We start from the raw sequence: 16490 nt of genomic DNA on the forward strand, positions 1-16490 counted from the left end.
CTTTACTGGTTTCTCTGAAAACAGTATAGGAAGAAGGGATATTTATCACATTGCTAGTATATCCTGGGCAAGTGGACGTTATAATCAAGTTCAATTCAGTTCAGTTCTATTTAAGAGATTGTCACAAACTGTTTGGCAGTAAATTAATAACTTGAAACCAAAATCTATGTCTGGACCCTTCTATTATTTGTGTTTGGTTTTATGGTTTAAACGTTTATTTATTGCCTACACAAAAAAACAGACTTGAGAGGATCATCCAGTAAAGCCAGAGGTGGCTACAGTCAAGAAAGCATATATCATGGTGCAATAGAAAAAGTAATACAGAAGTAAAAGTTTTTTTATATTATAGTGGGGGACAATTTTTAACAACCATCTCTTTTTAAAAAAAAAATGACTGATTATAGCATTTACTAATTTCTATGCTGTAAATATTCTCACTGTGATCAACTTCAAGCTACTGATGTGACATCAATGCGGGCAGAGTTGGAAAGAAATGCTAATAACTGACTCTCAAAAGCCACTCCAGCACACCACTAGATAATACACATGATTCTGCCACCATAGCATGGTATAAAGAGGAAAGGCTTCTCATACAACCCTTCTCATGGGAATGAAATGGGGATTTTATAGAAGAAGCATTAGAAGAGAGAACCTCTTTTAAAGCATTTGTGCTATAAGAAATCAGGAACAATAATCTATGGACCCCTAGAAATACAGCTGATAAAGATTCTGAACTTTGAGTAACTGAATACCAGCTATAATTTGCATTCAACTTTGATAAAATAGATGGCAGGACCATTCCAACATAGAAGATAGAAATTACAGAAAGCCAGCTGATGAACAAAAGGAGAAGAAAGACAACTACAACAAAGTGATTTCCCTTAGCCAAAACTAGGTCAGCAGTTTCATCCATTTCATAGCAGGGAGAAATTTGCTTTCCCTCACAGAACCTCTCTAGAAGAGTACACACAAAAGATACTCAGCATTTTGTTAAACTGAGTTCTTATTCTCAAGAGTTGCTCAAGAGTTGAGATAGAGGAAGATAGGAGAAATTAAGAAATATAATGAAAGAAATCAAAAGAAGCAAGGGAAACATAAACATGAAGTAATCATGTGACAAAACTATATATAACAGGCTGACCCACATGGCATAACACTTAGAATGGTAAGTACGTTGAAAATATGCTGATTATAAAATAGGTGCAATAGGAATGTGATCCCCTGTATATGAAGAATTTATTAAAAGCTGCCCTGACTTTTGTTGCCTTCATTCAGAATTATTTATAGATAAAAATTTGTGTTTTACTGGGGAAATTTCTTCAATATTTTTTGTATAATTTCTCTAGCTGCCATTGTTGTGAGTTTGTGTTTATTTATAAACATAAATCTTATAAGGGAGCCTAATCTCAGCTAAGTCTTATCTCACCCTGCTTGAATCAGTACTCAGCTTTAACTGTGACCATTGGAACATGTCCACATAATCAGTTTCAACCAGGAAAGGAGAAAAAGCTTATCTCAAAAGAATACCAGGTCTATTTTGTTGAGATACTTTAAAATACTTTTTGGTTTGCATTAAGCCAAGGGACACAGAATAGCTAAAACGATCTTGAAAAAGAACACAGTTGGAGGATTCACACTTCCTTATTTCAAAACTTGCCATAAACCTGTAATAGTCAAGACAGTGTGGTATTTGCATGAATATACACATACAGATCATTGAAATGAAATTGAGAGTGCAGAAATAAAGCCTTATATTTACGATCAATTGATTTTTAACAAGGATTTCAAGACAATTCCATGGGCAAAGAATAGTCTTTTCAGTAATTGGAGCTAGGATAACTAGATCTCCATATGCAAAAGAATGAAGGTGAATCTCTACCTCATCATATGCGAAAATGAAACACAAAATGGATCATAGACTTAAATGTAAGGGGTAAAATTATAAAACATAGGAGTAAATCTTCATGATCTTTGGTTAGGAAATGGTTTCTTAGATATGACACTAAAAGCACAAATGAAAAAAAAAATAGTTAAATCCAACTTAATATTTTAAAAATGTGCTTCAAAAGACACCATCAAGAAAGTGAAAAGACAATCCATAGAATAGGAGAAAAACATCAGCAAGTCTTACATGATAAGGGACTTGTATCCATAATATATAAAGAACTCTTACAATCCACTAATAAAAAGAACATAACACAATTTAAAAAATGGCCAAAGTAACTGAACAGACATTTCTCCAAAGAAGATATACAAATGTTTAACAAGCACATGAAAAGATGCTCAACATAATTAGCCATCAGGAAAATACAATTAAATCACAATGATACCATTTCACATACATTAGGATGGCTATCATCAAAAAGATAGATAATAAGTGTTGGAGAGGATAGGGGGAAATTGGAGCCCTCATACACTGCTGGTAGGAATGTAAACTGATGCAGCCACTTTGAAAAACAGTTTGGCTGTTCCTCAAATATTAAACATGGAGTTATTCTATGACCCAGCAATTCTCCTCTTAAGTATTTACCCAAGAGAAATAAAACCTTGTACATTAATGCTCATAACAACATTATTCATAATAGCCAAAAAAGTAGAAACAACCTAAATGTCCATTAAATGACCAGCGACTAATAAATAGATAAACAAAAGTGATGTATTCATATAGTGGAATGTTATTCAGCCATAAAAAGGAATGAAGTAGTGATTTAAATGAACCTTGAAAATATTATGCTGTGTGAAAGAAACCAGTCACAAAAGATCACATATTGTATGATTCCATTTAACTGATATGTCCAGAATAGACAATTTTATAGAGACAGAAAGTAAGTTAGTCATTGCCTCGGGTTGGTAAGAAACAGAGTATAGGGTTTCCTTTTGGGGTGATGAAAACACTACAAAATTGATTCTTGTGATGGTTGTACAACTTTGAGAATATCCTAAAAAAACATTGAATTGTACAAATTAGTTTTGTGAATTTTGTCTCAATGAAGCTGTTAAAAAAAGTTACATGGGCAATATTTTATATTTCAAGTCAAAACTAAATCTAAACTCTAGTACTGTGATTTGAAAGCCATCTGTAGTATAGGGATATATTGTCTAGGAGATAGATGGACAGTAATCTCACTCTGTTGGCCCACAATTGATCAAGCCTTTATTAGAATTCTGTATCTCATTTTAATCGCTACCCTTTAGTAATGATGTGGAAAAATTGAATATGATTCTGAGAAGCCCATCACAGTGATGCTCAATTATTACAGGCCAAAGCTGATGTAAGAACATGAGGATGTTGGTATAATTTAATCTAGAATCAAGGGGAAAAGCAGAGCTGGGTATTTGGGCTATGTAATCAAGGGTTGTCTGCTGGCATAGGAAATCTACTAGTATATGTCATGAGAGGAAATGAACTAGCTCTGCATCATAACTGTAAAGGATATAATTAAGTAAAGTTGGAATAAATTGAAACCAGATAACTTCACATTATATATTTTTCTGGTAATGAGAGTAAAATTATTTACAGGAAGATGTTAACAAGACAGATTTAAAAATCTAGAGACACTTAAGATTAGGAAGTACAGATACTTTTAAGAGTTTAAAGAACATGAAAAATGCATAAGCCTTCTGTATATGAAAATACAGGATACAAATGGATATACATTAAATGATTACAGTTAAAGAAACTTCCTAGCAAAAAGACTAGAAAGAAATATACCAGAAGTTTAACCATTCTTATCATTAATTTGAGGATGAGTGCATATTGTTATCTTTTTTCCTGTATTTTTTATATTTCTCATAATTTACATAAATATATTTATAATCAACACACAAAAATTTTAGAAGCATATAGGGTACATATAATCTGTTTTAGTTTATGTGTGTGCATCCTCTCCAGATACTGTCACATTTTTAAAAAAATATTTGTTTCTTATTTATTTATTTATTTATTTATGGCTGTATTGGGTCTCTGTTGCTGCACGCGGGCTTTCTGTAGTTGCAGCAAGCGGGGGCTACTCTTCGTTGCGGTGCGCAGGCTTCTCATTGTGATGCCTTCTCTTGTTGCGGAGAATGGGCTCTAGGCGCATGGGCTTCAGTAGTCGTGGCATGCGGGCTCAGTAGTTGTGGCTCATGGGCTCTGGAGCAAAGGCTGAGTAGTTGTGGCTCACGGGCTCAGTTGCTCCGTGCATGTGGGATCTTCCTGGATCAGGGCTCGAACCCGTGTCCCCTGCATTGGCAGGCAGATTCTTGACCACTGCGCCACCAGGGAAGTCCGACTGTCACATTTTAATCACATTTTTTCCGCAGGAAAGAAATGTCTATGCCAGGAACTAAGAGATTGTGTTAACCTCTCCACTTCATTAGATTTTTTTTTTGGAATTATTAGAGCTATCTGATAACACTATCTTATTTGGGATTTATGATTTTCACCAAATATATCTTACACACTATATTTGCTCAAATAAAATACAATTTAGTGAGAATTCCTCATCTCTTATTTAAGATACTTATACTTTAGATATTTTTAATAGTGAACTATTTCACAAAACATACATTTTACCACCCATATTGCTTGAGTATAAAGAGAAAAAGTGATTGGACTCTTTCCAGGGTGCTCTGGTTTAATTTGATTTTACAATGCCACTGGCTCATCTTTCCTTTGTGGTTCTCAAAGCTGTTGTAGCTCAACAGGTATTTACTGAGTGATTACCATGAGCAAGTTTCTTCTCAGAGTTTCAAAATCTTTATATTCCCACATAGCAGATAAATTTTTAAAATTTTGCAAATTAATCTAAGTTAGTAATTCAGAGTTCTTATTTGGAGATTCCCAGGTAAGCAAGCCTGCTGGAAAGTAAACACACAATCAAGAGGTGTGCTCTGGCTTCTATTCTTTTTTTGGTCTATTGTAACTTTCATCCACAGTCCTAGTTGGCTTTTCTATATGGACTTTTAACTTTGATGTCAAATTAATGACTATGTAATAATATTTACTTAATATACATTCATTTCTCTAGAGCTGTAGCCTCCAAGTAATTCTTATTTCTGGGCTTCCCCTCAGCCCATACTTCTGGGGTAGGCATCTTACGTGTGTTTGTTTTAATAGCTCACTGAATTTGAAAGCATCCAGGCTCAGATGATTACATTAAAGGGTTTTGCTCATTTGCCTTCTCCATAGAACAGTGGTCTTCAGCCCTTGACACCACAGTCTCTGGGGAGCTTTTAAAACATGCAAATGCCTTGACTTCACCCAAGGCCAACTGTATTACAATATTGGAGGTACAAGGGGTGATTGGGGTTTTTAGTGGTGTTTTTTTTGTTTATTTTTTGTTTTCCTTTAAGAGCATTACAGGTGATTTCTAAGGTAGAGTGAGATTTGACAATTACTGCATTAGCCTGTGAATAACTTGTGACCAGGGATGCTGTGTTGTTATCTTGATTTTCACCATCTAATACAGTGCTCTGTATTCGTTGTTCTATGAAAGTTTGTCAAATGAGTGGTGGACCAGACATCCCCTATCATATTTGCCCGTGCCTGCGACCTGAGTGACATTCAGCTGAGTCCAGTTCCAGGTTTAGTCATGTTGGTCTTCATTTTCTTAGCACAGGTGCAGCAGTGAACAGCAGTGAGAGTCTCCCTCCATCCTCGTCTGTCAACGATATCTCCTCCATGTCCACTGACCAGACCCTGGCATCTGACACTGACAGCAGCCTGGAAGCCTCGGCAGGACCCCTGGGTTGTTGCAGGTGACTAGCCGCCTGCCTGCGAAACCCAGCGTTCTTCAGGAGATGATGTGATGGAACACACACACGCAGACACTCACGCACACACACAAACACAGACACGCAACGACAAGAAAACAGCAAGGGAGAGAATCCGAGCCTAAAATTGAAACAAATCTTTCAGCCTGCTTCTTCTCCAGAATTCTGTATTGCAGCTAAGCCAAATGTATATTTAACTTCTAGTTGCTCTTGCTTTGGTCTTCTTCTAACAATGCTTACTACAGAAAGCAAATCAAACACAATTAGAGAAGCCTTTTCCATAAAGTGTAATTTTAATGGCTGCAGAACCAGCGACCTGTAACTGCCCTTTCAAATGGCATGACAAGGTGTGCAGTGGCCCCATCCAGCATGTGTGTGTCTCTATCTTGCATCTACCTGCTCCTTTTGGCCTAGTCAGATGGATGTAGATACAGATCCGCATGTGTCTGTATTCATACAGCATACTTACTTAGAGATGCTACTGTCAGTGTCCTCAGGGCTCTACCAAGACATCACGCACTGGGGTACCACATGGTCCATTTCATGTGATCTATTACTCTGACATAAACCCATCTGTAATATATTGCCAGTATATAAGCTATTTAGTTTGTTAATTGATTAAGCTGTATGTCTTACAAGAAAACATGTAAAGGGGGGAAGATGGGGGGAGTGAGCTCTCTTGGACCCTTGAAGATGTAGCTTCCAAATTTGAACTGATTAAATGGCACCTGTATACCAATTTCCAGAAAGAACATATGTGATGCTTATGTACAGTGTGGGGTGGGAGGGGGTAACAGTTTCCAGGTGCTAAATGTTTTTTGACCTTTAGAAGGAAGGCAGGAATAAAGGCTGAGGGTCTTTTCTCTGATAGAGAGTGGTGGGGCAGTGAGGAGGAAGGCATGAATGAGATTATTAGCCAGATACTAGGAGACACCGACATTCATATTTTAGAAAGGAGACCCCATTTGCTGTTTACAAATCATGTGTCACAACTGGCAGGTGAAGAGGCAGGGTTAGTGTGTACATATCTGATGGTAAGAACCCCTCCCTGAAACAGAGTGGAATTGCTTCCATACGGTATCCCTCACAGAAAATGAGCCTATCTAGGCTATTTTCAGATTGTAGGTTGTGTTTCCCATGAGTGTGCTACTTTCCAGGTTTATACCTTGCCAAGGTCTTATTTAGAGAAGAAATATTACTGCCCTCTTCTAGAATTAAAAAAAGAAATTACTTAAAAAATACCCAAAGCCCAGGGTGATCCTTAGGTTAGCCTTTGAAAACATTTCCACAGACATTCCTCAGGGGTTTCCGCGACTCCTTAATATGGCGATGTTTCATGTTTATTTGTTTATTTCATAAATTTCAACAATCCAAGAAGGGCTGATCATCTGAGTTTTGTACCACAGGTGACGTGACGGCAATAACTCTGCCCATAAGTTACTGCTGCTAAATAGCTTTAGCAATAGAGTGTCTTAAAAGCCATAAAGCATTTATGTCAATGTTTAGCAAAATCTCCTGAATTTAGCTCAAATTAAATGAAAGTGCTTTCCTGGGCACTTAAGGAGGCACTGTGAAACATCCTGGTTCTATACAAGGCAATACCAGGGTGACTTCTCAGCAATAATAGGGACCAGGTCGAGGCTTCTCTTCTTATTCACTTTGGTGAAGTATTCATCACAGCTCTTTGCACTCTGACCATTTTGGTGCTCACCAACGCGGTGGTATTTCACCTGAAGAAGAAGTGAAACGCATGGGATGGGTGGTTGATATGTGTGAGATGACTGGCAAATGGAATCCCTTTGAAAACAGAGCAGACAAGAATGCCAGTGCTCTGAAAACTGCCTTAAACACAACAGTAGGAAAGCTGTGTCTCTTTTCAAGCAATAGAGTCAACACTGACCATCGCCGTGGGAGCGATGCTGCCATTTATGGTATTGCTTCACACAGTAGGATTCATGGCAAGAGGTCATTTGTTTCAAATGGAGAGAAAAAAAGTTAGACTGTGCCGCTTGTCTCCTGGAATAGCAGGGGCCCAGTTTCTCTATCTTGCTGCCAGAGTTTTTGGTTAATATTGCAGACAACCTGATTTTAAAAATGCTTCCACAATCACATGCGCTTTCTCACTTTTCTTTCTGTCACACTCCCCCCAACCCCCTCCCCCTTTTTTAAAGCTTCTCTTCTCTGTATTCCTTTTTCTTTGCTTATCTTCTTTCTCCATGCTCTTCTCTTGCTATACCTGTGGCCTTTCCACTCCCGGCTCTTTAAACACATAGGATTGAGTGCAGAGAGCAGGCAGCTGTTGAAAGAGAGTCACAAGGGAAATTTCATCAGCCACAAAATGACATCAGAAGACAGAAGAAAATCTCCAGCCAGCATCTTAGAACTGCTTGACGCTTAGACTCTCTTTCATGTCTGTGGAAGTGAATTTTTTTTTTTTTTCAACCAGATGAAACCAGACAAGAACTAGCTAATGCCCCTCCCCTGCTATTGCCACCTTCCCTAAACTCTACTAGTCTGATCTCTCCTGTTGTATGGCTCTTGGGGGCTGATTACCTTTAGCCAGAACTCCCTATGGACAAGAAAAAATGAAACAAATCCTTCATAGTGAAATATCATGTACAGATTGAGCTAAGGGTTAGCTTCTTGACTGCCTATAGAATTAATTTTCCTAGGTTGTCAAAGCAAGACAGGTGATGGGCCAACAAAGAGAATAATCATTTCAAAAGCCCGCCGGTCCTTCACAATCTTGGGTCCTTTTTATTATAGTATCTTCAGGAGGTGATTATGTTATTACCAAATTCACAGAATATACTATGTTCTGCATTGAGTCTTCTTTTCTTAAAAAAACAAATGTTTCCTGTATAGTCACCTGTTACTTCCAAAGGACTCTCTTGCTTTTCAGGCAGGGAAGTGTCAAGTCACCTGGTCTATATTCTTGGAAAATGTGAAGGTCCTGCCTGTAGTTGGGGGGTTCCTTTCGGAATGTGAAGTTGGCACTCTGAGAGGCCTAACCTGTCACTTCCTATAGGGCAAGTAGTTTCACAGTGATCCTTAAAGAAATGTTTCATAGTATTTTGTAGGAGGGATAGCTGTATGCCTGTGTGCAGGAGGAACTAGATTGTTGGGAGATCTTGGCAAAACCACCACTACCAGTTTGATTTTTTATATGTATTTTGTGGGCCAATGTGTTAAAAAGAGATACATTGGCCTTACAACCGAATTTCTTCTTGTGGAATAAAAACTGATAATAATCTTGCATCTTCAAGAATCTGATGACTGAGCTTTGAGGGAATGTACCCCACAGGTGGACCAGAGTCTGGTCAGTTCCCTCCAATTGGAGTAAACTATTTAATTGAGGGCCAAGGAGCTGGATAATTTTTTCTCAATCTTTTATCATTATCAGAAAATTATTACCTGTGGATACTGATAGCAGCTGACTGATAAATCCGAAAATAGGCCTTGACAAGTGGAATAAGTAGAATAGGTGAGATTACATAAATCCTTTTATGACCTTCCAGGGGAAAAAAAAAACAATAAGCAAAACAGACTTTTAAATTTTAAATAGTCACTGCAAAATCTAAATTCTGCAAAGTCTATTTCTATTTGATTCTCTTAACATATGACAATCTGAATCTTAAAAGCATTATGTTCTGCCCAGAACGCGATCATCAGCTTTGCTGAAAAAGTTATCTTCTATAGCTCAGAGAAAGGGATCAAGTTGCCCCAGGAATCTTTGAGCCCACCCACCTTGGGTCTGAGGAGGAATCCCACCCCCGCCCTACTCACAATACCCCACACGCATTTTTATTGTGAAAGACAGACATTTTCCACAGATACCATTGAACCAAGAATGGAAACTCTTTTCTCTAAGAACAACAATCAAGTTATAATGTAAATAGTTATATTATTTTCCATGTGATTAAAATATAAGATTTTATTTCTTTTAGCACTTGGGCAGTTTTTTCACTGTCTGAAATGGCTCACATTGACCCATTTCCTTGGTCAGCAAGCTGAAATGGAAGGCCTCTGTATATGGACTCCTGTACATCTAACTTTTGAATACGTGGGACCAATGGCCAGTATATTCTAATGGACACAAATCTCCCACCCCTAGTTAGCATTAAACTGTTCACCTTGCCATGTCTATCTTGCAACAAGACCTGACTTGAACCTGCCTGTTATTCTGCATGATTGGACTCCAAAGACTACTACAAATGATGAGAATTGTCCTGTGTCCGTGTTCATAAAATGGGCTTAAAACCCACACCCATATTCATACACATCTCACCTCTACAGTTCTAGATCAATCCTGGAAGGCAAAACTATGTACATCCAGTTTCTCTGCAAGGTCTTAGTGGTAAGAACTGAAAGTCAGCCTGATGGATCAAATGCACTTCAGTGATGTTTAATAAGGATTTGAAATTATTTAAATCATTTCTGTGTTCTTTCTCTCTTTTTTTATTATTTTTTTCCTTTATTTTCAAAATGTTGGTGGAACAAGAGGGTGAACGAGGGGAGAACTTTGGCTTTTTTGAACTCTTTGTAGGTGGATACTATGTCGATACATTATGATTTCTGTTTCTTATGAACTATTAAAAACTAGAGCAAATCTGCTTCCAGTAACATAAAACCAAATCCAAATCCAGACTTTGTTGGAGTTTGCCTTGTTGCCAGTGGTTGTTGTGCTGCTCACTGTCTTGGGTTTCATGTCCTGACAGTAACTCTGAAGCATCTCACATGATTTCATCATGTGGTCTGATTGTGCCAGGGAATAAATAAGAAATGAGGAATGACCTACTTTTTCACGGTGGGTAATGAGTGTGTAATATGTATGTGACCATGCAGAAGGCTGTGCTTTCATTTGAGATTGGTTTCTTCTAAAAATGACCTTCTTTTCTGTCTAGGGATATTGGTTGTACATCTGCAATTCAGTAAGTTTCCTTTAAGGTATAAGATGGATGGAAAGGAAAAAATAATTTTCTGGAAGTATTAGGTGACTAAAACAGGGTTAAATATCTTAGGTTAATTTATTAGAATTTCTAATCAGTTTAATTATTACTCGAGAGAGGGTAAAAGATTTTTTTTTTTTTGTCTACATGGTAGCCAACCTTAATATCTCAAACTCCTTGGTGAATTTTTTAAAATATGATTTTGTGTCTTGATAAGGTCACCAAACCCATGTTAATTAAGCTGGAAGTGTCTGACAGTGTTGAGGAATGGCCCTTCTATTTCTGTAAATAAAGCATTTTGTTTACCCAGTTAACTATTAGAAAAAAATCTGGAAGATAAACATACCTATTCTTTTGCGTTAACACAATTTATCCTTTTATTTATAAGAAAAATAGAAACCCAAAGCCTTTTGTTATCTCTGGCATAGATTTTATTCTAATTTAAACCACAGATCTTTACTCTCTTAGTAAAATAAGTTTAAAAGTGGCCAAATATAGGAACCTGAAAATACCCACAATATTAAGATGGGAAATTAAATTCCACAAAATTGCTTATGGAGAGAAAGGGTCAGAAGGAATTATTGGTGCATACCAGGTACCATAAAATGTTACCAAATATTTGGGTAAGTTTGACCCAGTTTGCAGTAAGAAGAAAGGTGTCTTGAAAACTACCTTTCTTGCAGCTACTTATGCAACAACCAGTCTAGAAGGAGAATTCTGTTTGCTCAGTAGTTGAACTGGGTTTTACCCAAGATAGAGATTTTTTTGACCTTACCGATTTATCAGAATGGTAATTTTTACTTGTTGCGTGCCTTTCCTCCCAGCTTTTTGAAAGTCATGCCTGGAAGACATTTGCAACTAGTGAAACACACTGAAAATCCCACTGTCTCAGATCAGTTCATGTCAGGGACCAATGAACGCGGCAAGTCATCTCCCTCAGGTCCAGACTGAATTCCATCTGCTCATCCTTTTAGATCAGTGTGTTCTGTTTTAGTTACTGAAACAAGCTGTAGAAATGCACAGTTCTTGAGCACATGAAATGTGATGGCACATACACAAATAAGAGTCAAATGCCCCTTTGAAATTTCCCATCCTCTCTATGTCACATATTTCTTGCTTTAAAGATATGCTTATCCTAGTATAAAACCCAATGTAAAATAAGTCTGAAATGCAATTTAGAGGATTTAAGCTTTACTCCATGGAGTGAGTGACTTCACTTCCTTGTCACTGAACTTCTGATACTGTCCTTCCCTGAATTCTTGTCTGGAATCCTTCTGTTTACCCAGCAGTCCACATTGTCTGCAACTCAAAAGCAGGTGCAAAATGTTATTCATCTTAAAATCTCTCCACACTCTGCTTAGAAAAGTGTATCACTCATAGTTTGCCTTCCATTAACACTTTTATATTCATATTTGTGAAAATATTGTCTGTGAACAGTTATACACAAAATCAATTTTTATAACCCAAATAATATTTTACATGGACTAAGGAAACTAGTAATATTAAAGTACTTCTTTTATGAAAGGAAGACTTTCAAAAAGCAATTGCTTCTTCCTTAATGTTAACATTTTGCAAACTTGGATTTCGTGCAAATCAAGCTCTAAGAAGATAGCTCTAAATTTCTAGTTTAATTTCTGAGGTACGTTCTTAAGTGGTACATTCATTCACTCCAAAAACATTTATTGAACATCTATTTATGTGTCCTAGGTAGGAGACAAATACAGTATAGTCCTTATCCTCACAACTTCAGAGTAAATTAATCTTTCAGTTTAAAAATAAGTGGTTAAAGCAAAAAAAAAAAAAAAAAAAATTGAACTCATTTATTTACTTTCTTTTAAAATAATAATGTGTTCAAATTAGTGGTGTGACTTGAATGATTCCATTTTTATTATTCTCTTAAAGCAATGAAACAAGAAATCTGCTTCTTTCAATATTATCATTTTGTCTAATTGCATGTAAGTACACTTAATGAATGAGCGGAAGAAAACTCTGGATATTTTCCATGACATTATAGGAGATGAAAACATCGTTTACAATTTATTTTAAAAATAGCATAGAGATGAAAGATACAAGTAGGCCTGCACTAACTCAATGAGGAAATATATGTATCTTTACTCTCACTCTTTTAATCAAAAGATTTACTGCTATCTTTTGGTAAGTCTTAAACAAATTGTCAGTCACCAGATAAAGGGAGAAATGTGATGACATTTTGAGACGTTGTCAATAACTTATGATATTTGTATCCTGGAAAAAATAGATTAAAATTTCAGAGGCTAAAAAACAACAACAACAACACAATAGAATGGATACTTTTTTCTACATTATATAAAGTTATTTTGATACACGTTTCCTCTGAGTGCTATTAGGCCTGGATGCTGAGCTTGAGGCTCATATTTCTGGCATCAAAATCTCCAGATAAGCAAATGACATCACAACGTGTACTGGAGTCTCTCTGCAGTGATGCTGTCATATGAAGCCAAATCTCTGAAATTTGTTTAGTCTGTAAGTGATGAATGGAGCCCTAAAATAACTTAGGGTAGAATTTAGTCATTTAATATTTTTTATTAGAAACTCCAACTCAGAACATCCCTGAATATATGAACCTGAAATTTGGCATTGAACTCTGAATATTCACTCATTGACTCATGCCGCAAATATTGCTTGAGCGCTTCAGTTTTCCGAGGACTATTCTATGCACACGTAGTTGTGATCAATTCAGGCAACCTTTCTGCCTTCATGTAATCTACATTCTAATGGAGTAGTAAGGTCATGGATAGCACTAAGAAGACAGACAAAGCAGGTTAAAAGAATACGGCATGAAAAAGGGTGCCATTTAGATGAGGTGGTCAGGGCAGCCCTCTCAGAGAGGTGATATCTGGGCAGAGACCTGAATAAAGTGAGGGAATGAGCCATATCAGTATCTGAGGGAAAAGCAAGTGTAAAGTCCCTGGAGTAAGAGCTTGCTTGAATATATAAGGAATGGCAAAGAGTCTTGTGGATGAAGCAGAATGGACAAGATTAGTGTGATAATAAATGAAATTGGAGAGGTAAGCAGGGTTAGAGCATAGCAAGATCTTGGGATTTTATTCTAAACATGGGAAGATGATGGATAGATCTAAGCATGGAAATAATATAATCTAATTTTTCTTTTTGAAAGGATCCCTCTGGCTGAGTAGAGAGAGGAGGTTAAGAAGAAAGAGAAGAAAGATAAGAATGGAAATGAAGAGTCCATTGTAGGGTGTAACAGTAGTCCAGAAAGACATGATGGGGCTTGAACTAGAAAGTGCTGATGCTGAGAAGGGGTTGGATTCAGGATCTAATTAAGGATACATTGTGAAGGTGGAGTTGACAAGATTTGCTGATGGATTGATATGTGATATGAAAGAAAGAGATCAAGGAATGACTCTGGATTTTTAAGAAATCTAAACCAAAGGTAAATGATAGTGTAGTTGACTGTGAACGATGGGTTAGGAGCATATTTGGGAAGAAAATCATATTTGTTCTTGGAAATGTCAGTTGATGATTAGATATTCAAGTGAAGTAGCTGGAGTATCTACGAGGCTGGAGTTAAGGGAAGAAATTGAGCTGAAACATAAATCTGAGAGTAGTCAGCTTATAAGTGTTCATTGAAACCAGATTATATGAGACCATTAAGAAACTGAGTATAGGTGAAGAAGAAGAAGAGTCTAAAAATGGACGCACCTCTTGTTCCAACATATAGAAATCAGGAACAGGAGAGTATTCTAAGGCATGTCCAGTGAAGTAGAGGGAAAACCAGGAGCTGGCGCTGTCCTGGAAGCCAAATAAAAGTGTTTCAAAAATGAGGGAGTGGACACCAGGGACAATGCTACTAAGTGACTGAGTAAGATGGGGACTGAAGATTGACAATTGGACTTGACTTTGTGAAGGTCATGGCTGACCTTGACTACAGTGGTATCTCTGCAATTTTGAGCAAGAAAGCATGACGCCAGTGAATTTAAGAGAACGTGGGAGGTGAGAAGTTAGGAACAAGTATAGAAAATTGAAGAATTTTTTTTCTAAAAAGTGAAACAGAAGATGATATTGAAATTAGTCATATGTAGGATATGAAGAGAGGATTTTTAAAAAGTTATTACAGCACAGGTATATGTTGTTGGGACTAATATTTAAGAGCAATATGTGTAATGCAAGAGAGAAAGAGTATTTATCTGAAGGATCAATGCTCTTGAAAAGGCCAAAGGGGTGGGTGCTCTAAGAGGAACGGTTGGCCTGGTTGGAGCAGACAACACAGTCATTGGAGCAGGAGCTAAAGTGATGTATACAGGACAGGTGTATGTTGTTTGCTAGATATGATGATGAAACATAAAAACATAGTCTTCTGATTTCTTTTCTCAGTAAAAATGAAATCAGTAAGTAAGCTTATATAAGTAAGGTTGTCAGCTGAAAATGAGGATGGGAAGAGTTCATGGAGGCTTAAGAAGTACAAGATAGACCTTAGAAAGTATGAACATAAGTTACTGAACAATGATGAGGTCCATGTGAGCCATATTTATATAAATATAAGATAGACAAGTCAATTGGTGGTCTTCTGCTCTTCAGTAATGTTTAGTTTCTTAGGTGCAGGTTAGGAGGAAGCAGAAATTGGATTTAGCTGAAGTTGGGTTGTTTTTTTTGTTTTTATTTTTTTGTTGTTGTTTTTCTTTCTTCTTAGATGAGTGGAGTGGTGGAAGAGAAGATGAAGGGATTTGAGAATGGAGACAAGAGAATAAATATGACGAGGAACCACAGAAGCTAAGTTGGTCAAGGAGGGAAGCAATGACATGAGGGGATCATGGTCTGTGAAAATTTAAGGAAGTCTGTGGCTCAGAGATACTCTGGGAGTATGCAAGAATTGTTGGAGTGATGGTGCCAAAGGCAGTGACCTAGAAAGAGAAGAGGTGACGATCAGAGAGTAGAAGCTTGGAACGGATATTTTGGTGATGGTGCAGTTGTTGGTAACGACACAGTGTGAGGTCAACCTTGGGCACAGGTGGCTGATGTTCAGGCAAAGGGAGAACAAGATTTTTCAGAAGTGAACAGGTCAAGGAGCTGTATGGCCAGGTTGGTGGATGGTACATGAGTAGGGGTGGGGGAAGGACAGTTGATTAGGTGCTGAAATATTCTGTCATGTGACATGTGCTTCCAAGGAGGTTCTTAGGGATGACAGAGGATCAAAGCTCTGAAAGTAGCAGCAAAGAGCCAAGCAAGACCTACCTTTGCTTCAGCCTAACGATACACTGGTTGTGTGGGAAGGAAAAATAGCCAGCCTTGAGAGGGCTGCTGGGAGCTGTGTCTTCAAGAGGTAACTATTCTTCAGAGATGTAAGGGAGGCTGCTGGTAGCTTTTAGATGTAGAAGGTGTAATGGAAAGTTTGGGGAAGGGGAGGGGGGATCAGAGTTTGAAGCAAATGGGGGAATGTGCTGAGCGATGTGGCAATGAGCTCACAGGGGGAAGCAAGTGACATGGAGTGTGAACTACTTTGGTGAAAAATAATGGAGGGTGAGGTGTGATGACCCAACCCTGGGATGACTTTGGTGTGTGGTACATAATCAATTCTAATGAATCATAAGGAGGCGGGGAACGTGTATGTTGGGAGGAGAGGGCTGGGATGGACATGGTATTTTCACCAGTTCTTAAAGGGCTTCCCTCAGAGCTAAGAGACAACTTTACTCAAAGCAGATAGTCCAATTGGACTCCTCATTCAAACAATTCAGTAAGATCCTGTTACCCGTACTGTCTACTTAAGAAAGGGACCCCTACCTGTGTGGG

General features: G+C 37.6%; 1 protein-coding gene across 3 annotated transcripts in view; it reads left to right on the forward strand.

Annotated features, from left to right (window-relative positions):
* The window catches only part of MAPK10 (mitogen-activated protein kinase 10), a 181594-nt gene extending 175851 nt beyond the window's left edge, over positions 1 to 5743 (forward strand). For all 3 annotated transcript variants that reach the window (XM_059923980.1, XM_059923981.1, XM_059923982.1), the window contains one exon: positions 5601 to 5743. In XM_059923980.1, the coding sequence (XP_059779963.1) occupies positions 5601 to 5743 (143 nt within the window). The remainder of the gene's footprint in view (positions 1 to 5600) is intronic.
* The last annotated feature ends 10747 nt before the right edge of the window (positions 5744 to 16490 follow it).

The sequence above is a fragment of the Balaenoptera ricei genome, chromosome 5, assembly GCF_028023285.1.
Source record: "Balaenoptera ricei isolate mBalRic1 chromosome 5, mBalRic1.hap2, whole genome shotgun sequence".
NCBI lineage: Eukaryota > Metazoa > Chordata > Mammalia > Artiodactyla > Balaenopteridae > Balaenoptera > Balaenoptera ricei.